Here is a 24854-nt window from a genome sequence, read left to right on the forward strand (position 1 = left end):
ATATTTCAAGACATTGCATTAAATAATAAGCTATTGATCTTTAGTGAGTTGGTAAAAGATAGTACTAGACGTAGACAATCACTAAATAACCAAAATCTGTCCTTTGAAACAACTTTTTTTTTCTTTATTTATTTCTACCCTTTGTATTTCTAGACATACAAGAGACCAGTTAGTTCAGACACTCATACTTCACACAGCATCCCTGTTCAAGAGGGCCACAAAGGATTCAGCATGTGATCCCAAAGACTACTTTTATTACTTTTGAATCACAATTAGGAAGAATATTTCTGATTTGCATAGATGATTATGGAAATATTTACACAAGACTTTTTTTTTTTTTTTTTACATTAAAAATATCTTTAGTGGGCTTTGACTTTATTGTATAGTCTTTCTAAATGTTCAGAGGGTCATAGTTATTTCAAATATTTGCTTTTTTATGTAAACAGGTGGCTAGCAAAACAAAATAGAGCTTGTCAGCATTTTAGTGAATTTTAGCACAGATTCTCCAGGATGCAGATTTATGTATTAGTACCTATTTTCTTCTTTAACAAGTAGTTCCAGAAACCAAACTTACAGTTGGTGAATAACAACATAACGTATGGGAGAGACTAATACCACTGAAGTCAATGCAATTTTAGTGATACTTAAGATAATCAGGCTACCGGATGAAATAAAAATAGCAATACTTCAGATATGGGAGGAGCATCTAGCACAACTGACTTATGAAGAACTTGAAATCCTGGAAGGGACCCTTTCTTGACGTAGCATTGGATTTCATCATGACTCCTGGGGATTACTAGTGTTAATAGCAGTGGCATTGACTCGAAGAGCACTGCAGGTTGTCTTGGACAGTGGATCTAGTCATATTTCTGAAAGCATCTTTCAAAAAGACTTTTCCTCGTATCTGACTCAGGAACTTGTCCCCTAGTTCTTCTTAGATAAGATAAGCTGGATATGCAACCCAAAGTTTCTTTTCCACATGATAGAGTGGGAAGTTCACAGACAAGCCTTAACCTTTTCATTAACCCATCCATCAAAGCTGAAGAAGCAAAATTTGAGGGGAAACTACTGATTTGTTGGGCTAGCAAAAAAAGCTAGTCCATCTGAATAGCTCTATTATATTCACACCTAAGCGATGTTATGGTTACTTTATATGATAACTATGATGATAACTATGGTTACTTTACATATGATACACAAGTAAAATGAGATAGATACTATATTTCAGTACTCCTTCAGATCATATTCTAAGACACTTAAAGGTATTATTAGAATAACAGAGTCCAGTAGAGCTGTTTTTGTGGGAAAATAAAAGCCAGATTTAATTAAGATTATAGTTTCATGAAGACTTTTTCAATTAACACATTCAAATAAACTTTCAAAATATCAATGCAAAATACATTGACATATGAAATAAAAATTGTCCACATGGCTTATTAGCAAATTTATATTGCTCCTAAGTGCTTTTTCTTTTCCTGAAGGACTTTAGCTACCAGTATCAGTGATACAATACTTGCTGTTTCCTTCCCCACATCACAAAGCTTCTAAGTCTTTATTGTCAGTATTTGAAAAGAGGATTAGCACAGTATATTATAGCCCTCTTAATATGACCTGACATTGGAGACTTAAATGGTAGTCGGAGTTTGGCATAAAAATCTGACTAAGAGCTCCTGGTTGTCACTGAAGTCCTCTTAGATTTAAGTAAAGCTGTAACAGTAAGGGAGAAGAAGTGAAGCCAACGTCTTTTTGAGTGACAGTGTCAACACAGCAGTGCCAGCTGCAGTGATTTGCTGGTCACACTCCTTTTCATGAGAATAACATCATGGCAGGCCATGGCAGCGTGTTTGTTTTACTAAGAACTTCAGAAAGAAATGAAAATACGTTGTGTTTATATGATTATTATTTGTAACTGTTGTTGATGGTGGGAAAAATGGTTGTAAGTGCCATTTCACACCACTTCTTGAAAACGTGTAATGTAAAATGATGCGTTTGAAAGTGCTTATTTAGTCTTGAGCTGACTAATTATCAATTACATTCTTTTCCTGTCTTGTCAGTGAGGGGCTATTAACCCAAATCTGCTTATTGTGGGAGATCACTCAGCAGTACAGCATTTTAACATTCTTTTATATGACATAAATTCATACTGATACTGTATGCATGCAAGGAACCCCTCTCACTGCTCCACTCAGTAATCAAATCTCCCTCCAAAACCAGAAGTATCTGTTCATACACTTGTAGTCTACGTGGAGAGAGAGAAGTAAATTTAAAGCTAACTTCGACTTTCCCTTCACTGACAAAGTTTGATCTTGAGATGGGGCACCCTTCAGAGATCCTTACACAAGTAGGAATCCCTGAAATTTTAGCGCTATTTCCTGGTTATAAATAATAACAATATTCTTGGTGGGTGGCAGCTAAGGAGTGTCGGTACAAATGGTGATTTCAGCAGGAAGGGGTGCTGGCAGAGGTTTTACTGACTGGAGTATTGCATGCTGCTGTACTTTGTCACTCTTCTCCGGGAGGTGCTGGGGGATGCTGTGCCCATTGCTTGGCCAAGGTGACAGTCAGCACTGAGCATCTGGCTCGTGCTACTCATGCTCCCCAGATTTGCTGCCCCCATGCTGCTCATCCCAGACCCTGATACTACCCTCTCGGTGACCATCATGTTGTGGGCATTTGTTAATTCTGAGGGAATATTTATTAAGCTGCCTGGCATGCCAGAGGCAGGCCTGAACACTCTTTCTGTCACTACCACATTTGATCCGTCTACCAAATCAGGAATGCTCAGAGAGGTCGGGAGCCGGGAGTTAGGTGCGATTAATCTTTCTGTGACGATAACGTTGGACCCATCTGTGAGATCGGGGATATCTAGCATGCCACGCAAATCAGAAGCAGATGCAGGACCTACAACCCTTTCTGTTACAACAACATTGGATGCACGCAGAGGGTCAATGCAAATTGAGGGGGAGCCGGAGGTGTAGGTCTCAGTCACCGTCATGTTGCCGTGGAGCAAAGGATCTGGCATCGGCCTTGAGTGCTGTATGGTTGACCCAGACGTGTAGGTGTTTTCAGTAACAACTGTTGTAGTGCCAGCCGGGGGAGGCATAGGTGCACCTCCATTGACAATGATGGTGGTTCCAGGTGGCGGGAGGTTTATATCACTTTCAGGGTTGGGAAAGGTGACATTAACGCATGGCCAGGGTGGATTGACATCAGGGAAAGGTTCGATCTCTTTGCCCAGACAAATCTCTGCCAAGGTCTTGAATTTTGGTCCTAATGTATCCAAATACGTTTCATCTGTATCTTCTCCAATAAAGCTGCAGCAACCTACAGAGCCGACAGGAGTACCAACACCTTCATGATCATATATTAGTAGGCAGTCATTTGCCGGCCGACCTTCATCTTCATCTGCATATACAAATGCTTTCTGTAGTTTGAAAACAAGAAACAAAAAAGAATAGAGTGGCTTTTTATCAGGTTTTTAACCACGAAGACTCAAACCATGACAAGGTTTTCTTAAACACAGTATTGCCCAGCTGACTTGAAAAATGGGACATCCGCAGAACAAATTGGATAATCAACATCTTTGTAACCTTGAAATAAGTTCTATTCAAATGTTACTGATGTTTTATTTGTGTTTCAGCACACAGTTGGCATCTCAAATTTGGTCTGTTTTCAGTGAGCTTGACTGTGGGGTGAAGGGAAAGATTGAAAGAGACAGGGGAACAATCTGCTGTTTGGGCAGCAATATCTGAATGAAGTGGTAGGAAAAGGAACAAAACAGGATGGCAAGAGGAGCAGTGGAGAGGCCAGAACAAAGGGGATGAGATGGACGGTTGGCCACAGTGGAGAAAGTTTTGTGAACCTAGAGAGGAAATCCATTTTGAGCAGGATGGAGATCACTGATTTGGGATGGCATTGGGGATGGTGGGGTGGTCAGTACAGAGGGATCGGTGGGAAAGAGGAGAACTTAAAATGAGTGTGGGGTCAAGTTATAGAAAGCAGGGAAGGATGGAAGGGGTGGCCTGTGAGGGAGAGACAGAGTGTTTGGAGATTGAGATAGTCAGCAGGAATAATTTGTAGAGGCCTATGGCTGGCAGACAATTAATATGTGGGGCTTCCAGGCTAGGCAGGTAGACTGTGGTCTGGAAGAAGTCCATGCTCGAGATGTTGAGACAGCAATCCTTATATATTAATCGATATTTTGGTGACATATGCAATCACAGTATTTATGCATGTTGATGATAATTATGAAAATATATCCCATCAATTCATTAATCTTGTAAACAACATAGCATTTTTTAATCCCATATTTAAAGGATAATTAATTTGTTGCCAATTACAAAGCTTCATATTTGTGCCACTTGCAGTTAATAAATATTTTAGGGGACAGAAATGCCAATAAAAATAAGAAAGTGAAGTGGTGTTCACAGTTCTTTAATGATTAAAGTGACTTTATTAAACAAGCTGTAGAGGAAATGTGAACAATTTCACAAAGTTATTATTGACCTCTACACTGAAAAAGATGACAAATATATAAATTTGGTGGTCTATTATGAAGCTGCAATAATTTACTTGCTTGCTACCCATACCTGAAGTGTGTCCATCAGTTTTACAAAAAGGCCATTGAACAATGAAAGCTACCATGGCAGCAGCTCAAAAGTGGTACTCCTAAGTGTCATAGTTTTTCCTACTAGTATTGTCAGCTTTGTTCTCACACCAGTCTCATATCATGAAGTTTCAATTTGAGTGGGGTTATCTTGGATTTTAACCATGTAAATTGGAGAGGAGAATCTAAAAGTAGGCTCACAGATATACCTCAAAGAAGATCAAGCAGTTACCTCAGAGAAGTAGTTGTCTAGGAAGGCCATGTTCACTCCTCCTTCTCGATACTCTTTAATTGTTCCTCCAATTGATCCTTTTACTTCACCTGCTCCAGAAATTCCTCCAGCTGTTCCATAACCAGTACCAGTGCCATAGCCAACACCTGTAGTTTCTTCAACACCAGAAGCTACTACTCCTCCTCCTCCATATGTGTTTGTATATATGTCTGAAAACAGAAGAAGTTATCCTTCCTGTGCTCTGTGAAAATTTACACAGAATTTGGCAGCTGTTTTTAAAAACAGTACACTACTGACACTAGTGAGTTTTTAAAGGTATTTTAGACTAATTTTAGTCACAGATCCATGCACAGTTGCCACACATTGAAACTGCAATTAAAAATTGAATATTACAAGACATCTAAGACCTTGATTTTATTCCTGAGGCTAGGCAGCATGTGCATATGTGCTTTAGAAAATCAATGATTTGCCTGAGTAATTGACTGGAGATTCCTGTGTCTGACGTATATATATGCCGTCTTGGAATTTGCATTGGAAAATCAGATAATGCTTGTGGATATTTATGCAAATACATAAATGTATATTTATGATCACTTTGGGGTTAAAATTGTTTTGCCTTAAACTCTGTTCCAAAAGAAATACCTTTGTAACTCTTCACATTTTCTACTCAACAGATTGTTAAGGGGGATTTGGGAGAACAACGATAGAGCATAATAAGCACCAGTGTTCATGATGAAGAATGAAAATGATCTTTACGATAAATTATAAAATCATACTTTCACAGGATTTATCTTTTCCAGATTTTTTTCATATATGATAACAAGGGATGAGTTGTCTTAAATATCCTCATGTAATAAGCCAGTTGTATACAGTAGTCTTAGCTATGATTATACTAAGAAACACAGGCTAAATTTTGTTGGGTTTTTTTTCATTTAATCTCATTAGTCTGAGCTTATAGAATTTGAACCAGGGGCTTTCACCATAATAGTACTGAAGAGTGGAAATAAAGTAAATTAAATGTCTAAGTCTTAAACTTTTCAATAGCAGTGTAACTTTCCTAAGAATGAAGACTCTTAATTCATGTTTATGCCCCCAAATGTTCCCTTTTGATTTTACCTTAAGCATGAGAACATTTTTTAATAATCAATAGCCATTAGAGATGTTTTGCAGAGTGACATGTCTTCCTGTCAGAAGCTAGTGAAAATGGATCTGTGCCAGCATCCTTCCTTCATGTTGTGGAGTAAGGAATGGGGAAAAAAGAGGTAGTGGCACTGCTCAGCTTGTCTTATTCTCTATGGCCATTGAATCCCTGGGGGAACTTTATCTCAGAAGCATGAATTTATTGTGCTATGTACCAGCTTTCGGTCCAGGCTAGTGCACAAATGGTCAGTAATTGACTGGCTGCTTGACAGGTCCTATTCTCCTGTGGGAAGCAGAGCCAGAAAACTGAGAGCTGAAGAGCTGAACCTTTCACCACCAAGTTATGAAAGAAAATTTCCTTCTTCTATCCTCAAGATTGATTTGTACTAAAACTGCTGCCTTGAGAAGTCCCTCCATTCACTAGCTGGAATGATAAATTGCCCAAGATTTGAAAGCCTTGGCAGATACTTCAAAATAGATGTAATTTCCAGAAGTGAATCTGCTCAAAACTCAAACCTCGTATTCTTTATTCACACTGGAAGTCGTACTAGTATCAGTTTGACTATCTGCAGATGTATGATTAGAAGGGTTGGGTTATATCTGTGAAACCAAAGTGCTCTATGAATCAGAAGATGGAAAGTTCTGAAAGATAGCTTTATGACAGCTCACATAGAAAGCTTTAGGATCTGCTTACCAGAGGGTTCACCAAAATCGCCTCCTGCAGCAGTTGTTGGGGCAAGAATGTGTGAGACATCCTGGAAAACAATATTTTGACTCCTTGAATGATGACTTTGAAATTTTCTTCTGAAGACCAAGACATTGTTCAGCATGTTAAGAAAATAGCAGTCTAAACTGTTAACAGTAGCTGTCAGTTACCATCCCCATTTATAAAAAAAAAGGAAGAAAAAAAGGAAAAAAAAAAAAGGAAAAGAAGACTTCAAGTTTTTTCATTGTTAATGTAAAAGGTGACCAGTGAAGATGGTTTCTGTTACCTTGTCCTACTTTGCACTGATCAAGATTGCTAGTTATTGTGTTTCAGCTGAGGGAATAGGTATCACCAAACTGTTCGGCCAAGCTGACTGAATGCAACTTAAAACACACAAACTCCACATCTCCAAATATTAATTAAGAATCAGCTTTCATATCTACCTGACTTCTTCTAGATGACAACACAATACTACGATCACTTTCATGCTTCTAATCAAATGCAATCTTTTCTATAAATGCGAGCTGCTGTGGGTTTTAAAAACATGGGATATACTGACCCTGTCTTCAGGCTGGGCACCTTCTATTCCCCATGGATGAATTGCCCCTTCTGTGCATTCAGGTACAGGTTCAAATCCAGTTCCAACTCCACCTGCAGCACCAGGTCCACATCCACAACAGTCGCTCATTGACATCAAAATTGGAATCACTTATGACAAAAACAGGAAACAGGCATTTAGGACATCTCTTCCTCACAGGAATAGCTGCTTTTCCCAGAGGGCAGGTGCTCAAGAACTTTTAAAAATGTGCCTTTTAAAATGTTTCAAACCAAGCACCCTCCAAGTTTGGCTTTCAGAATCATTAGCTGCTTTTGGAAATGTATGTATTTGGAAATGCAGAAGAATTTGTACCTTCATTTATAGCAAAGCAACGTGGGGGTGGAGTAGGGCTGTTACTCCAAATTTATGCCTATGCACCTGGGAACAGACTTTGATCTGTCTCAGGAGAATGAATATAAGTTGCATGCATATGAAAATTAAGCAGAACAAGCTGTGCTCTATATAGCATTCAGTGATATTCATTCATATAAGCATACAATTGTCTCTTCAGATATTGTAATTGAAAAGAAATACACATTATCTATAATAGACAGAAGAATCAATGAAGGGGGGTCCGTTTGCCTGCAGTGATCTTTGGCTATGGGTCCAGTTGTGTTTTTTGCATCACTTACACATAATACTTGGTTTGAAAAAATAGTAGAGGCAAATCTCAAACCCTAGCTTTAAGAGATGACTACATACGAGTGAGTCAGTTTTCCCAGTGTGCTGTATTGTGCTTAGCTGTTTCAAGGACTGTGTTGGAAATTGCTGAATGCTTTAAATGCCAACATTGAAAACATTGCTTATTTTAGAAGCTCACTGCAATATTAGGTCCTTAACCTAGACAGCTAGGTTAGTAACCGTGTCCTACTGTAGAGAAAGTGGAGGCAATTACCTAAACCAGATTAAGCAGAGCATCTAAAGCTCCCAGTTTAACAACAAAGTGACCTGAAGAGAAAAGAGGAAAGGGCTATAGAGAGTACAAAGTACTACTCTACACTGCATGACTAAGGACCTATGTACTCCAGACTACCAACGATGAGAAATTTCCAAAGGCAGGAAGACAGATTGTCCTGTAACATTCATCACTGGGGAACTACGAACAAAACAGCTTTTTGCAGCTTCAAAATTTTGTGTTAGTTGATTCCTACTAATCAAAAATCAAAACTCAAACAAACCACACTCTTCAAAAAGTCAGGGGAAAAGGGTCGATTTCCTCTGGTTTTGTAATCAGTATTTCTGCACTGGGAAATTTTAGATGTTGATTGCTTGATGCCCAGGCCATGAAAGAAAGATTACCACATCTGATTGTAGTAGTCTGAAAAGTAAATTTTTGCATAAAACTTGAATAATCTTATCCCTAAACTTCAAAATTTCTTCAAAAATGCTAGGACATATGAGTGAATGATCTGTTTTGAATCTGTTGAACAAATGCTACTCGTTTTTAATAGATGCAATGTTTAGTAGCAACGGCCAAAAAGCTCAAAATGTAAGATTATTATATTTATTGTACTACCACTGAAATGCTGGCCCTGAGTTCAGAAGGAGCTTGTTCTTTATATCTCCTCACACCCTACTTGGAGCTGATACTTGTCCATTACTGTAAGTAATGTAACTGAAGTATGAATTGCATAGGGTAAGTTCAAAGTTGCAGGGGCAGCTCTTGCCCCAAATCTGTATCTTCTACTAAACATTTTTGCCCAGTCTAATGTATCCAGATAACACCTTGGGAATAAAATCCTAATCCTTAGGAAGGAAGTAGTTATGTCTGAATGAATTAGGTGTATAAATATGCAGAATATAAATATGTAGAAATTATGAGACAATTTTCTCTCTGTCAAATGGCCCATGGGAGCTAATAGGTTAGCAACCAACCAGAAAAGTCACCATATTTTGGAAGAATTAAAAAAATGCACCTCTTAGAAAATAAATACTTTTTTTTTTTTTTTTAATTTTATACTTACGAACAAATATTAATCCACCAAGGAACATCAGGCCAATGGCAGCACCACTAAGTGTGGTAGAAGATTCGAGATCTCTGCCATAGTTTCCATCTCCACCATAACCATAATCAGTGACTGCAGTATATCCTTCACCTTCATCATAGTCACCAGTGTAAGTCTGCCAGTTTGTGTGGTCCTCAGTATATCCTCCTTCAGGTCCAGTCTGACCATTACCACCACCTTCTTGTCCCTGCCCTTCACCTTCCTGGCCTCTATCACTGTCACTGCTACCACCACCACCACTGCCACCACCGCCACCACCAATGATAATTATTTTTGTGGCCCCACTGGTGCAGTAATTACGACTATCACACTGACAAGCTTGCACAGGAATTACATGTGGTCTAAGGCAGCGTCGGCCTTGGCTATCTCTTACACTGACATAGATCCTATAAATGTAAAAGTCAATGTTCTGAGTCGTTAGTTCTGCAGAGGAAGCTTCGGGGAGGAAAAAAAAAAAAGAGACAAATACTTAGATTAAGGTATTGAATGCAAATACTGTACAATTGAATAATGAATTTTTGAAGTCATATTTGTAGAACATTATGAAGTTCTGCTATTCTAAGATCTGCTGTTCCTTATGTGTCTACAGTACTTATTCAAAGCTGGAATTTATATTCATCTATGCTAGTTTTTAGTTTTTGAAAACCTGAACCAGATCAGTGAAGTCATCACTTTTTAACGTGAGAAATATAAAAGAGGCAAATGCGCCTTTTTATGCCTACTGCTGCTTTTACTGGTTTTTATTTGCATAAAGGTGAACATAAAAATTGCAATTTTGATACTTTTTTGTTTCTCTTACAAGGAATCTAAATGTGTTTTCTGAAAGTTTTTTTCAGTAGTTTTAAAATATTTAAAGTTACACATTTGCATCTGTTTAGGACAAATAGGAGACAAAAGTAGCTGTAATTGTGATATTTACAATTTAATATAGTCTTCTATGCCTACAGTAAGTTATGCAGATTCTGTCATTTAATAATATAGTCATGTACTATTGAAGGAAACTGGAAAAGCTTCACTGGGCACCGTTTAACATGTTTTTCTTAGAAATAAAATTAAAGTACAATTTGTACAATAAATTGCAAAAGCTGTTATCTTTATTTGCAGTTTTTATATGCCTTATAGAAGTAAAGCTCTGCCAATGAATAGCTTTAACAAAAAATTGAGATTTTTGTCATATGCTTTGTATTTTTTTTTATACTATAAAAATGAAAAGGTATTAAATTACAGAATCATAGAATCACAGACTTTTTTGGGTTGGAAGGGACCTTAAAGATCAGGTGCCCCCACCCCATCATAAACAGGTACACCTTCCACTAGACCAGGTGCTCAGAGCCCCATCCAGCCTGGCCTTGAACACTGCCAGGGACAGGGCAGCAACAGCTTCTCTGGGCAGCCTGTGCCTGTGTCTCACCAGTCTCATAGCGAAGAATTTTTTCCTAATGTCCAATCTAAATTAATCCTTTTGAATTACCTCATTACATTTAGACCAATAGCACTGCTTATAGCTAGACTCAAGTAAAGTACAGTTTTGCTGCTCTATTTTTATCAGTATTTTTTTAGTTTCTTTTGAAAGATGATAACCAGCTAAAACACATGTAATGATTCTGATTCTAGTGCTAATATGAGGTGTATATATGTATGTATGCATATATGTATGCACACACACATATATGCAAATCCAGAGTAAATTTGTGAATCCATATGAGCTTAAAATCACATTTAAGTGAGTTTAGAAGAGATGTTAATAACAGATTCGTTTTTTAGTAAAAGATTATCTTAATCTGTTATTTTAGGGAAGAGCTTTTACTATGGTTTATTCTGTAATAATATGTGGGTTAGCTTACCATTTATTGATCTGATAATCCATGTAGTTTGAGGTTCACCATGTATGCTGAAAGTAAAGGGGGCACCATATACCTCACCATTCATATTCTTTGCTGTGATAATCACTGATGGAGAATGCATACATACTTTCCGTAACTCGGTATTAATAATTGGGCAATTGTCATTCATTTCTTGTATTGAAAGCACAATGGTGCCAGTAGCAGTATATCGAGGAACCCCTGTAAAAAGAAGGTATTCGTGGTCAGGAGGGAATGCTGACACTATAAACAATGCAGCTCATGTGGGAAAACTAGAAAGAGAAAAAAAAAAACAGTGAGAGAAATCTGAAACAGAGAGTTTATTTTCAGAGAACTTTATCTTTTTTCTTACCTCTGGTGATAGCCAGAACCTCTGCTCTGTACTGCCCATTGGTTACATAGATTGATTCCCGGTTAATAACTTTGTTCAGTGTGATTTCACCAGTGTTTTGATTGATTCTGAACCAAGCACCTGGATCACGTCCTATACTATATCTGTGTTTGGTGAAGTGAAAATAGTCAACATTATGTTATGAATATATTTATTACATATTCATTTTGCAAAGTATACTTGTCACTTGGGAATATTTTCCTTTAGGCTGTGCTAGGCGCTATTGCATTTTACCCTGTTCAAGCAGAATTCCTGTAGATCAGAAAAATAACTAGAAATAAAGTAAATGCGTAGAAGTCTATTGTATCTTGAAAGTGGTGTCATAGTCTAAAAATAAAATCTTTCTGGACACTGTAAACCTTTATTAGAACCCTGTTGATATCAGTATTTAAATGTACAGCTCTGCCTATAATACTCTGAAGCTGTATGTGCCAACTTTTTTCTGTTTTAAGAAAACTTTTCAAACCTTTGTAAATTTGATGTATCTATTTCTATACACATTAAAAAACAAATTATGGTCCCATTAAATATTAATTTCAGGAGAAATAAATTTCCTTTTTTTTTAATATAGAATGAACTCTTATATCCTGATTGTATAATATTTTCCATTCTTGGTGGGGATTTTTGCTTGATTTTTAGAGATTCTAGCAAATTCTGTGTTTATAGCAAATGTTCCAAGAAAAAATATTCTTAGTTTAGGTTAGAAAAAAAAATCTGTTCTGATTTATTTAACTTACAGCCTGATATAAAAAATGGTATTTTCTTTGTCTTATATACAAGGCTAGGGAAAGTGCGTCAGGAAACAAAAACGATCATAGCATAAAAATGGGTGGAAGAATATGCTATTCTGTCGCTATTATTCTGTTGCTAATCTATTAACATTTTAAAAGTTGTTTTTTAAAAACACCCTTTAAAATACCAATTCCTCATCCCCCTGATATCTCAGAATTATTCCACCCAGGTAGTTAAGCAGAGTAGAGCTTACACAACATTTGATGCAATAGCTCCAGTGTCCTCATCGATGGCTGTGTATGTTCCCACAACATAATTTACTCTTGTTCTTTCTGATAGAGAAAACACAACTGAAGATGGATTAAATCTTGGTGGTTCAATCACATTTTTTACTTCTATTGTGAGGGGTGTTCCAGACATTTGGTATTCATGAGCAACAGAGTGGTGGAAAGCAGCCACGTTCCTGACACCAATAATCAGTGAGTGAGTCTGGAGATGTTCATAATTCAGTTCCTAAAAGATAAACCACAGAGAGCTAGATATAAAAGTTCCTTCAATTTTATTTAAATATTTTATATTTTAGGAGGTTGAATGACAATGTTTTTACTGTTCATTTAATTTTTTTTAAATGAATTAAAATTATTTAAATATGATAATTTCAACAGTTGAATCACAATATTTATCCGTACCTTAATTACTCTAAGAATTCCTTGATTTGTAGCTCGATCTGTGACAATTTCAAACCAGTTATCTTCATTACCAGATATAAAGAAAAATTCTGCTAACCAATTGTCTGTAAACTCTTCATCAGCATCCAGAGCTTGTATTCGTAGCAGTTCTGAACTGAGTGAATTTTCTGAAATACTTGCTGAAAACTGGAATGACAGATAAATGTCTATCAGCAAACACTAAAACGTACGTGAGGAATACAAAGCTAAATGCGGAGTTTCTCTAAAAGGTTGTCCTGCCCATAGTCCATGCCAATTTAATAAAAATCATGTGTTCTGGGTGAATTATGATTCTGGTTGCAGAACTGAAGAGCTGAATCATCTCAAGCGTTTGTGGAGGTGGCTTAAAGGAAAGCGATTTGTGCTTTCTGTAAGAAAACATATACAAATATTTTCTTAATGTATGTAATCTCTATTGCAAGGATCTGGACATCCGAATGACTGGATTTCGCTGAATTCAGAGAAGTCAGTGTCAGGACTGACATCTCTGAATACAAGAACAATCTGTATGTATGTTATCAGAATAGGTGTGCAAGCAGTGGGTGGGATTTTGAGCATGTTTCAAGGAAACAACCATGCTAATCCAGTGGAGTATTCAAATATGAATGAATTCTATGGGTTGGTAAGGGCTCTGTTATCAACTTTTGAACAGGGTTTTAAAACAGTGATGTTGCTTTTGGTATTAAAAACTTACAGAGCTTTGAGCAAGAGTTGGGAAGTTGTCATTGACATCAATAACTTTAACGTTACAGCTACAGAGGGATGATATTCCATCGGCAGCTCCATCTCTGTCTGATGCTTTCACAACAAGGGTGTAGCTACTATGTTGCTGTCGCAGAAAGAGAAATGAGGGTATTAGAAGGACCACCTGTATATGTTAAATGTTATAAATATACATGTCTTGCTATTTCCTAATGCAGAATTTGCCTTAGACATTTTATTGTAACATACAGAAAAAATTGCGTTTCTTCCTTAATTTTTGTAAAACCCCAAAACCTTTCTCTCTTTTTCTTTTTTTTTCCTGCCCTCCCCCTTCTTTCCCTCCCCCAACACATATACACCACAACATCATATTGTTTAACTTTGGAACAAGAAATGTTACCTCTCTGTCAAGATAATTTGCAAGATGGAGTTCTCCAGTATATTTATTCATAATGAACATGGGCGGACCTGCAGGTTCCTGGCTCTCTATCTTGAAGGCAATTTTAGAATTCAAGTGATTAGGTTCATCTGCATCTGTTGCAATTATTTTCATCACCAGTGTGTCTAAAAAGAAAAAATAATAATTAGAAAAAAAACTATTTTTTTCCTGCAAAAATCCCGTCAAAATAATGCTATAACTTGATGTATAAAAATGAATGCTATCTATTGACTGACATTTACAGAAAACCCCAAAAGTTTCATTTTGCAGTACTGATTCTGACTGAATTCTGACTTTCAAATGCATTAAAAGTTAAGGTCAGATGGAGCAATGCAGGCTTTCACTGAACTTGAGTCAATGTAGTGGCTGTGTAAAAACTGTAAGTACTGAGCTTGTGGATATTCATGTAAGGAATCTCCTCAGTTTTAAATGAGAATTTCTGCAAAGTAGAAAATGAGTGTTAGGCACCATTGCCTCAGTGCTGTTTGCATGTCTAATGTTGATTGCTGTACTTCCTACAAAAAGAACCATTTTAGAGTTTAAGTAAGGGCTTATTTAATAATCTACTTCAACTGCAGTAAGCTGCAAATACAAATATTTGAAATAGAAAAAGTCAGGAAAAAACGTATTTTATATACCCTTAAAGGAAATGAGTGTAGGTGTAATGCTAATTTTTTGTAATGAGAAGGAATGAACTGATATATTTTAAATTTTCACATGTGAAAAAATTTGCATGGTGGTATGGTTAGAAACTGGTACATTCAGTGTTTGTGTGTGGGAGAAAAGGAAGCATCACTGATTAATTTCAGGGTATAAGCTTGGGCCCCAGCTCAAACAGCATATGGAGAAGTGTATGCTGCTCCTTCTTCTGCAGTAGCCCTGGCCATTTTATGTCATTACCTAAGAAGCAGGTGAATGAACACTCCAGGTTTGTATTAACTGTATTCTGGGAGCTTCACTACCTATACTGTAATAGGCATAATATAGTTACTTACTGTCCATACTGCATTCTTCAATAGATCCTGTAAAAACAGTTTGTGCAAATATTGGAGGGTTATCATTTATATCCAGAACTCTGACTCGAAGTTCAAGAGGTGGTTCCAAATCTACACCCGTCACTGAGTGTTTAGCAAAGCAGCGTATCTAGGGAAAGAGATTGCTCATTTTAAAACCAAAAGTGAAGTAAGCAAAGTAACAACCTGAAACAAATGAATTTGTCTGCTTCTGCTCTCCCTGCCCCACCCTGGGTCTATCATTATAAAGGTAAAAGAAAAAAGGGAGTACTCACAACAAATACTGGGGTTACTTCCCTATCCACTATTGATGTTATATTAATTTCTCCTGTTCTTGGGTTAACAACAAATATTCCATAGGGGGCACGATCAATTCCAACTCCAGAGATGCTGTATGTGATTGGATTGTTTTCTTCACAGTCCGATCGGATCTACAATAATAGATAATAATGATTTATTCCAGTTTACTGAGGACACCTGCAGGGCTTTTTATCCTATTGCTAGTTCCTGTAAAAAGTGCTATATAGTTTCAGTTTTTCAACCACTTATCACAAGGTTCCATTGACAGGACCAATGGAAAGTTCTACAAAACAGTCAGCCTAGAGATCCATCTCCCCTTAAGTGCTGGACAGGATTTCAATTTCTCTTAAATCTTATGGCAGGGAAGTGAAGAGAGAAACTTCAAAGAGTATCCCCCTGTGTCTGGACCTCAGTAAGGGTATGGTCATGTTGAGAGATCATAATCTTTGCTCTGTTGCCCACAGAAATCATGTGATATCCTTGAACTTCTGCTCAGGGGTTTCTTAGGATCAGAGAGAAAAGGAAAGTATTGTGATCTAGTACACAGATGCTGTACATGAAGAGACAGTGATTGGAGCAGTCCAGGAAGTAGACTTATGCCAATATTCTAGAAAGCTTTTGGTCACTCAGCAGCCACATGAGTTCACCTTGACTGTCTCAGCAGAGCTGGAAATATTGCATCATCTTTCTTTTATTCTACGTTCCTTGCTTTGACTAATCTAAGCAAATACATTTTTAAATCTCTCTGCTTTTATCAGCCTGTCTTTAGAAAAACTTCCTTGTCAGCAAAAACTTCTTTTGCACTATCTACTTACTTTGGCAATTGGATTCCTCTTAGAATTATCTTCTCCTTCTCTACAAGCTGCAGCAAATTTGATCCATTCACGTTTTTGTCTTCTGAAAGTTTTCCATCTTGCCGTTCCATTTTCATTCCATTCTTTTACCTTTGGCAGAGAGTTCCAGTATCATATGACCAGTAACGTCAATCCATTTTAAATTAATACAGACATTTATAATTTCCAGCAATAAGGAGAAAATGAATTTTTATAGATCGTATGCTTTTTTGTATGTCCGTGAGTCCCAGACTCTTAAGGCTGTACATGTTTACTTTAAAAGTATTCTTGTGTATGAGATACTCATTAGGCTCAGGAGAGCTTCTCTTCACAGGGTAAGCAGGTTATTGCCTGCAACTGTTGAATATTTAAATGCATTTTCAATCTTCAAGTTCAGAAATGTTTTAGTTCGGTATTTTGCCTTTAGTTTTTGCATTGACTAGAATCCATTTGATCAGATAAACAGTTTCTAAAGAAATATGTATTACCTCTACATGAAATCCTGTGCTGAAATCCAGGAGTACCTGCAAGAACAGTAAGAGGATTGGCATATGAAAATGCAGAGCAAAATGCAGTAAGCAAACCCAACTGCCATACATTGCTGTACTGCAGTACTGAATCAGTACTTCTTCTTAAGTCTGTTGCAATAACCTATCTAGGCCAGGTACAGGATTTTTATAAATCACTCTGTGCAATTATTTTTTTTTTATACCTATCACTTCAATTCTTCAACAGTTAACACCTTCAAAATCAGTTTTGTCTTTCAAGGCAGAATTTTGAGTTTGAATGGATGTGCCGTAGCAAATTTCAAGTTTACGTACATCAAAATACCTTTCACCAGATTTGCAGGTCATAACACTTCATCTAAAGAGAGATGTGGTTGCAAGAGTTGATATTAAAAAGTAATTCTAGGAAACTAGAGAGAGAGCATTTATTTATTTAAAAAAAATCTGTATTTTTCTTGTTTAGAAAGTCCACAAACCTGAAGTGCTTTACTATGTAGTTTAGCCAAAAAGAACAGAAGTGTTTTGTTGAAACTTCCCACTGAGGTTGAACAGATTCAGTGTAAGATGGAAAGCCAGCTGCAGTCATAAGGCCAATTTCTCTGGAGTGCAGAGGGCTTTGATTTGAGATCTAACTATGCAACCAAAGTCTTGAGTAAATAAAGGTGTCAGGAGCATATATAATATGTAATTACTTTAAAATTACAATAGTAGAGAATCCTTAATTTCCTGATTAGCATAATTTAAAAGAAGGTGCAGTTTAATTAACCTCATTTCTAAATAAGGTGTGAAAATGAAGTTCATTTGATGGATATACCTCTTCATTGCATCTCTTTTGGGTTTAGGACCTGCATCTGCTCTGCTCAGATGATAAAGGGTGAAGAATATAGGATTTGCAGGACTGGATGTTTGCTTCATTCATCAATAGGAGAAATAAAATATACAAGTGACTCAAAAAATGTTGCAGAATTTCTCTTTCTTTTTCACCAAATGCTGTTTCCAGCTGAAGTTATCAATTTTTCAGTTTCCTTATAATTTTCCAGTACTGTTCAATAGTTGGTTGTTTGGTTTTGTTGGGTTTTTTTTTTTTCATCTGACATGTTTTGTCTAGTGTGGGGTTTTTGGGGGTTTGATTTGTTTTTGGTTTGTTTTTTCAGTTTTACTTGGATAAACTCTGTGATCATCTTTTTCTCTATGGCAGTTTTACCTCATGGGACTTTCCTCACTTCAGATTTATTGCATTGCTCTGTCAAGGCCGAAAGATGGGCACAGACTTTTTTCCACTTACTTGCTATTAAAACAACCTCTTACACGCAAGAGATTAATGAACAGCAACTTCACACTCCTCCTTCTCTCTTCCCCCTTTTCCCCACCATATGTCATTTACAAAGCAATGTCTTTAATGATCTGATCTTGCCCAGAACATTCCTGAGACCTCGGCACATAATGGCTGCTCTAATCTGCTTCTGCATGAGGAATTTAGACTGTGGGTTTGCCCATTTTCTCTTCATATACCTTGAAATTTATAGGACTGTTCATGGGTTAAGGGTGTTTTTCGTGTTTAATTGAGCAAGCTATTGACATAATGAGTTAAGAAAAGTACTCTGCAGGAAAATTATTACGATATCTTTGTGTTGTGCTAAAAGCATCAATATAACTTTTAATCTGAGTTTACGTATTGGTCACTAAATATTCAGTTGAAGAATGGGTCTTAAGTTCATGTACAGCCATTACTCATCTGAGATAAGGGAGAGTATCAGACTTAATTTAAATTGTATGGGTTTTTTTTACCCAGTAGGAGCTCAGTCCTGTCCTTTTAAATCTCTCTTGGAGCTTGGGGAAACATGGGGTGTAGAAGGGACATATTACCCTAACCAGAGAACCTGAGTGATGAAGTCCGCCAGAAATAGCACTGGTTTACATCTCTTATCAACTGATCCTACCAGCAGAGCAGAACCTCATTTGGTGAGTACAGTGAAATCCTCTCCACCCTTAGGCTGAAATCCCTTCTGGCATGCAAGCAATTTTCTTGATCCAAGAAAGTATGGGTATACACCTCCCAGTGCAATGTTAGTGAATCTTGTCTACTGTCTGCTTCCTGTGGCCTGTTCTGTTATTTAACAGTGAAACTAAGATCTCACATCCAGCCACACCGCTCTCCTACTCAGCAAGCCTAACTGAAAAACTGTGTTGAATATCTGTGAAATAAGTATTATGCCTGTAAAGCATTCTGTTCTTTAAGGACACAAATATTCAAACCCCACTTCATTTCAGCCTATAGGGAGTTCTCTTTTAAAGCTGTGAAGAATATACATTTTACACTGGAGTTTCATCCTTTGTTTTTGAGCACTACTAGTAGTTATGTCAGGAATTTCTTCATCAGTAATACTGGGGATTGTAAATTTAGGACCCGTATTTCCACATTCGTCCTATGCTAACTGGGGAAAAACCCATTCTGCTATGTGTTGGTAATGGAAGATCTTGAAAGAAGTCTTGATGGTTTTGGATCCAGAGTCCTTAGTACAGTTTGTGATATTATTTGAAAAGGCTGATCCTATGAATTTGATGTTTGCATTTGGTATATCTCTCTCTCAGTTGCTGCTGCTGCTTCTGTTATAAGAAGGAAGGCAGGCAGACACCAGACAAAAGTTGTCTAGGTCACCAGCTAGACCTCATCAGTTCTGAAATTACATCTATCCAACTATACCTCAATGGTTCCTTTACCCCTCCAAGTAATGTTTTCCAGTTCTCCACTATCACCAGCAGTTAGGCTCCCCACACCCAGTTATCTGTTGCTAATGTCTCTCTGCAGTACAAACCCTTTTTTTTCTAGTGCAGTTTATAGCAGAGAATTACAATCTCCTAGTAGCGAACTCCTGCATACTTCTAGGTAGTGAATAAATTTTCCTTGTAAACTAGTATCTGAGTACAATACTTTCCACAGATTAAGTGACTAATGATAATTAAAGCAATAGGAGCCACTGGAATGTGTGGGATGCATCCTGAGAACCTTGGGATAACCAAGCTGATCAAAATGATACTGAGGTTTGTTGTCCTGTTAGTCTCTGAGAGACTGTGAAAAAATGGAAACTCTGCAGAGAAGCCAGAGACTTATTGCACAAGCTGTTTCTGGTTTGCGTTGGGACAGGTGCAGGCAGGAAACATGTTTATGGTGACTGTCATTTGCACAGTGGCCTGTCTGAAAACTTGTCTTTTATTGTAATGATATAGAGCTTCAATCTTGTGCCCAAAATCATGCCTTAGAAGCACACTGGTGTTATTCTGGATTTATTCTGATGTAACTGGGAACAGAATTAGTCCCATAGGATGTGTATAGTTTTCTGCACCTTCAAAGCAATTTACAAACAAGAATTAACTAATCATTAATTGACTGCCAAACAATATTATACGCAATTATGGAATCCTCCCTCCTCCACCTACTGAAATCTAAATGACTGAACACGCCTTTACATCTTCCCAGCATTATTCATACTGTATCTTCTTCTCTCTCTTTGAAGTCAACAGTGGTATTGTTACTGGCCTGTATGGGAGGAGTGCTGAGAACTCACACATATTATATTAGTCATGAGGGTGCCATGGTAGCTCTGGTTGTGTCAGCGTTTTGGGACTTTTACGTCTGTCTTAGTCAGCCAAAGCTCTGACTACTAAACTGTTGAAATAATGAACCCTTCCCTTTATTCATTCTGCATCTCTTTAAAAAATGATAAAAGAGTGCACATGAAATAATGAGTAGCATAGACAAAATAACCTCATTTTTTTTAAATATGCATTTGATCACTTTTAAATCAAAACATGAATGTGTTTTTGTCTATACTTTTCATTTCTGTAGGTTACTCATGAAGGTGCTTTTAAAAGGGGAAGTTTTTCAGGATTTTTCTGGCATTTTATTTTCTAATTCTGAGGAAGTCAGGTGTTTCTGTTACTTCCTGTGTTAGCAACTGACGTCAATAGTTTGTACTGCACCCATGATGGAAAACCCATTGCTATTGCTATGATGATGTTCATCTGAATCAGAAGAATATATTCCAAATTTTTATTTATTTTAAAACATGTTTATTTGAGGAACTGACCACTTTGGGAGACTGACCACTGAGATTGTTTCTGTTCTGATGAATCGTACAGATATAAAGAATTTCCATAAAGTAACTGAGCCTAACCACTAGAAAAATGAACAGAAAAGTGATTTCAGTACAGGGTCTATGCTATTATCATTCAAATTTGAGTTTTTCAGATTAGTCATGCTATGTCTTCTCAATAAATATCCCCAATAAAACCTGAATTCTGTTATGGGTTAGCTGCAAATGCACATTTGTTTTGGGACCATTTTTGCTTAGAAATGTAAAACTGGAGACTTAAGAACTGAATTGCAGGTGATAATTCTTGGATGCGGAGTTGCTTTAGTTCCTATTTCAACAACAAAATTCTTTGGCAGATCAGCCTGCAAGTTGTTGGCTATGTCCTGACAGATGTTTCGTTGCATATGCAAGGAGAGGATTTGGCCCCTTAATATTTTTATGTGCAACCAAGTTATGAGTAGGAGATGTAACCACAGCCCAAATGGAAAAAAAAACCTGAAGTGTAGATAGCACGTGGGAAAATGTAGCCAGACAAAAGTGCATATAAGAGATGCGGTGAATTTAAAATTATTAGCTGTCACATGATAGCTGGCAGGAGAAGAGTCATACCTCATCAAACAGGTTATTTCCATAAAACGTGTCTGTGCAAGTATCACAAATAGAACTCCCTTACTCATGAGAATAATGCCTTTGAAGTCACGTGAACAAGGGTTGCAGAATCAGTCCCACCAATGGTGAAATGCATATAGAAAATTATTACTTTCATGGCTGGTAAGTTTTCTTCTTATGAAAGTGCAGTAGTGTACCAAAATATGTATAACTCCACAACAATTTTATTTCATACAGATTATTAATAGTATACTAACCAGACACAACATTCAGACAGGTAATTTTCATGAAAGATTAATCAAGCTTAAAACCAAGACTGTTTCTCAAAATACACTAAAATTGGGTGCATAATTTACAATTTATTTAATCTCTAGAGTTTGTCCATCAGCTTTCTTTTAGGCACTGAAAGATGCTGTTAAGCTGTGCAGGCCACCATGAACACGGCTGTGCAGGATGCATAATAAGAACAACAATTGCTTCCTCTGGGTAATAAAAGTTCAAATATTTTATAGTCATTGAAACATAATAATGGCATAATGGCAGTTTTCACAATTGCTTCTTTTCCTGGCCCAACACATCAGTCGCAATTGTAACAATAATATACTGAAAGAATGAAAATGGCTCCAGAGTTGCCATGAGAAGCAATAAAATCTCATTTGAATGGACAGATATTAGATACTGTACAGTCAACATCTGGTTTTGAACTTTGATAAATCACGACTATGCATCACCAGGTAACTGAGTAAAACGAATCGTCACTACATAAAAAACCAGAAGTGTTAGTGTGGTGTACAATAGGCCAATCTCAGAGACCTCTGTGCTGTGTTAAAACAAGCAGAAACTCATCTGCACCTTAACTTGCTTTTGCCAAGTTTTGTCATTGTTTGCTTGGCAGCTGCCCTGTGTTGGTTAGTTCTACTTTGACTGCAGAGCTGTCACCTAAAGCTATTCGACTACCTTTTCAAAGTAAGTATTTCGTATTCTATAACACCAAATACCTTTTCCCTGACTATAACATTTCTAGAGGTGTCAGTAGTGAGAAGTTATCAAACTTTTTCCCTTACTAATACATTGTGTAAAATGTAAAATTGTGTCAAAGCCACAGAAGAACATAACAGAAATCCTACTCCTTTCTGTTTTCAGGGCCTTAAACCTCTACCTAATTTCAGAAGATCAGCACAGACAAGTAAAAATAATCTAAACAAAAAGCAGATTGCAGGAGCAAAAGTGCCTCCATGAGTCTTTTAAGTCCTTTCTGAGTAATTTCTGTGCCTTGATGAACACATTCTACAACTGTGCTGCTTGACCATAGCCACAACTTTCCTTCTACAGTGAGAAAAACAAGCCCAAAGAACACTTCCGTCATTCATTCACTTGCTCAGCACATGGCGGCTCAGACAGTAATGCACTACAAGGCAGAAACTCTTTGCAATGTGAAATAATAGGCCAAGTCTTTGTTTTTTTTACTCAGCTAAGGTCTTTGCTATATTTCATATTTTTCTGTTGAATACAGCTGTACTACATGGTCAGCTCTGAAGCCCTCTTGCTAATCCATAGAAATGAGATTTGCTTTCCATATTCACTCAACTTAAATAAAACAATAGACATAGAACTAAATAATATCCAGTCAAGTTATTAGGATTTTTTATAATTATAATAATTTTTTTAATAGCAGTGACACCTTAAATAGTACCAAGGACAACATTGACCTATAAAGTCATGCATTAAACACAGAAAATCACAAATTACACATCAACAGTCTGCAAAAAGTCAAAGTCAAAAGAAACATTTGTCAGCATGCAAAGAAAACCTAAATTACTGTATAGAATTTTCAGAAATGCAGTTTAATGGGTTTTTTTTTCTGCTAAAATTCACAAGTGTTTTTGGGGGTAGTTTCCACGGTCAAATGGTGTGGTCTGCGGAGGAAGACTCAACTGACATAATCACAGAGTTTACAAATTTTGTTTTAAAATCTGACTTACCAATAAAAGGAACAGAAAAGCAGCCATTCGGTGAGGGAGCCAGTCCATGGCATCTGACTTCTCGGATACAAGTCCAACTGAGTTATGGTTACGAGCCTGTTCCTTTTCCCCTCCCCCCCCCCCACCTCTGGTGTCTACTTAAAAAGACACTCGGTAGATGTCCTTATACTCAGCCCTTCAAGGTGTCTCTGCCTCCCTCTGAGGGAAGCACTGAAGATGCTGTATAACAGAGTGTCTTTCCCCACCCCAAAATCCTGGGCTGGTCTCACCTGAAACGCTTGACAACATCATTATTGCTTGCAGGTAAAAGCTAAGAGACACACCTTAATTCTTATTGCACTGAAACCCTTTGTTGGATACGAAAGGGTACGTTTTAAAAACAGAAGGCAAGCTTCGCTGAGAAGATACTGAGTGATTTATAAATTACTCACAACATAAGGAATCATTAAAATGGTAACTTATCATTTCTTTCAATGCAATTACCAATTTTCTCCTTGCACCAAGTATAATAAAAGAGCTTAATGATTATTACCATAAAGAATATAGACTTCAAGAAATGATTAGTTTTAATTAAAATGTCGATTTTTCTACTTCCAGGTGTGAAGAAGTCAGTTCCATGTACATTGTTCACAGAAGGGCAGCACTCAGAGCAGAATGGGGTTGTCATTAAAGAGGTAACACATTAACTTGAGGAAAAATACGGTGGTTTATTCATTAAGGCTACAAGAATATCTGAAGCAGAGGAAGGAGATTTTCTGCTTCCACCAGCTGCAAAGCTTCCTCATGCCGTACCTTTCCTTTCCTATGGGTTGTGCTCTCGCTGACATGGTGGAGGGAGAGATGTACACATGGCTCGTGCCAGAAAAACTGGGGAGCTCCTCAAAACAACATGTGGTGGAGGAAAAGGAGGATGTGCCGCACAGCTCACTTCTGGCCTCATTTTGAATGGCACGAGCGCTGACATGTGAGAGATGGAGAAATTAAAAGAGGATTCTCCACTTTGCTCAGCAGCAGGTCCCTCCTTCCCACAGCTTAGGCTTTGTAAGCCCCTCCTTGTGTTCTTGGGGACAACTGAACCACCCTTAATGGGCAAGAAAAAGGTAGAGTGAGCTTTTGCTCTGCCACGGAACCCAGAAGAAGGGTGTATGCTTCACCCCTAAAGTGCAAAACGACTGGTGTGCTTCTGAGCCTGCCAAGCCCACCATGGTTCTGGGTGTCTGCCAGGATGGAATTGGAGCTGGGAAACGAGGGCTCAGCACCTCTAGGGTAACTCAGCGCCTCCTGGGATGAGGCCCCATGCTCCTGCTACATAAGCAGCTTTGCAGCATGCCACACACCTCATAGCAAGGGTGATGTACTGCCTTGCAGCTGGCTG

At 37.5% G+C, this 24854-nt stretch overlaps 1 protein-coding gene across 1 annotated transcript; it reads right to left on the reverse strand.

Annotated features, from left to right (window-relative positions):
- Positions 1-2185: 2185 nt before the first annotated feature.
- Positions 2186-23527, reverse strand: LOC133212957 (desmoglein-1-like). The gene is made up of 16 exons (XM_061354824.1): positions 23480-23527; positions 16777-16812; positions 16271-16399; positions 15431-15586; positions 15138-15285; positions 14104-14267; positions 13696-13830; positions 12963-13148; positions 12527-12786; positions 11503-11645; positions 11133-11351; positions 9247-9723; positions 7244-7392; positions 6673-6733; positions 4839-5047; positions 2186-3424 (listed from the first exon to the last, which is right to left on the reverse strand). The coding sequence occupies exons 1-16, from the start codon at positions 23525-23527 to the stop codon at positions 2468-2470; spliced, it is 3477 nt and encodes a 1158-aa protein (XP_061210808.1). The 3' UTR covers positions 2186-2467.
- Between the last annotated feature and the right edge of the window lie 1327 nt (positions 23528-24854).

The sequence above is a fragment of the Neopsephotus bourkii genome, unplaced genomic scaffold, assembly GCF_033783945.1.
Source record: "Neopsephotus bourkii isolate Nb327-2 ecotype Australia unplaced genomic scaffold, CSIRO-AGI_Nbou_v1 NB_753, whole genome shotgun sequence".
NCBI classification, from domain to species: domain Eukaryota; kingdom Metazoa; phylum Chordata; class Aves; order Psittaciformes; family Psittacidae; genus Neopsephotus; species Neopsephotus bourkii.

Bases quoted from the DNA above. Each gene is read 5' to 3' on its own strand.
- LOC133212957 (XM_061354824.1), bottom strand. From the start codon at position 23,527: ATGGACTGGCTCCCTCACCGAATGGCTGCTTTTCTGTTCCTTTTATTG. The intron at 13,831-14,103 runs GTAACATTTCTT...TTTCTGCGACAG, and splicing joins CAAATTATCTTGACAGAGAG to CAACATAGTAGCTACACCCT. The intron at 11,352-11,502 runs GTAAGAAAAAAG...TTCTTTTTACAG, and splicing joins GGTTCTGGCTATCACCAGAG to GGGTTCCTCGATATACTGCT.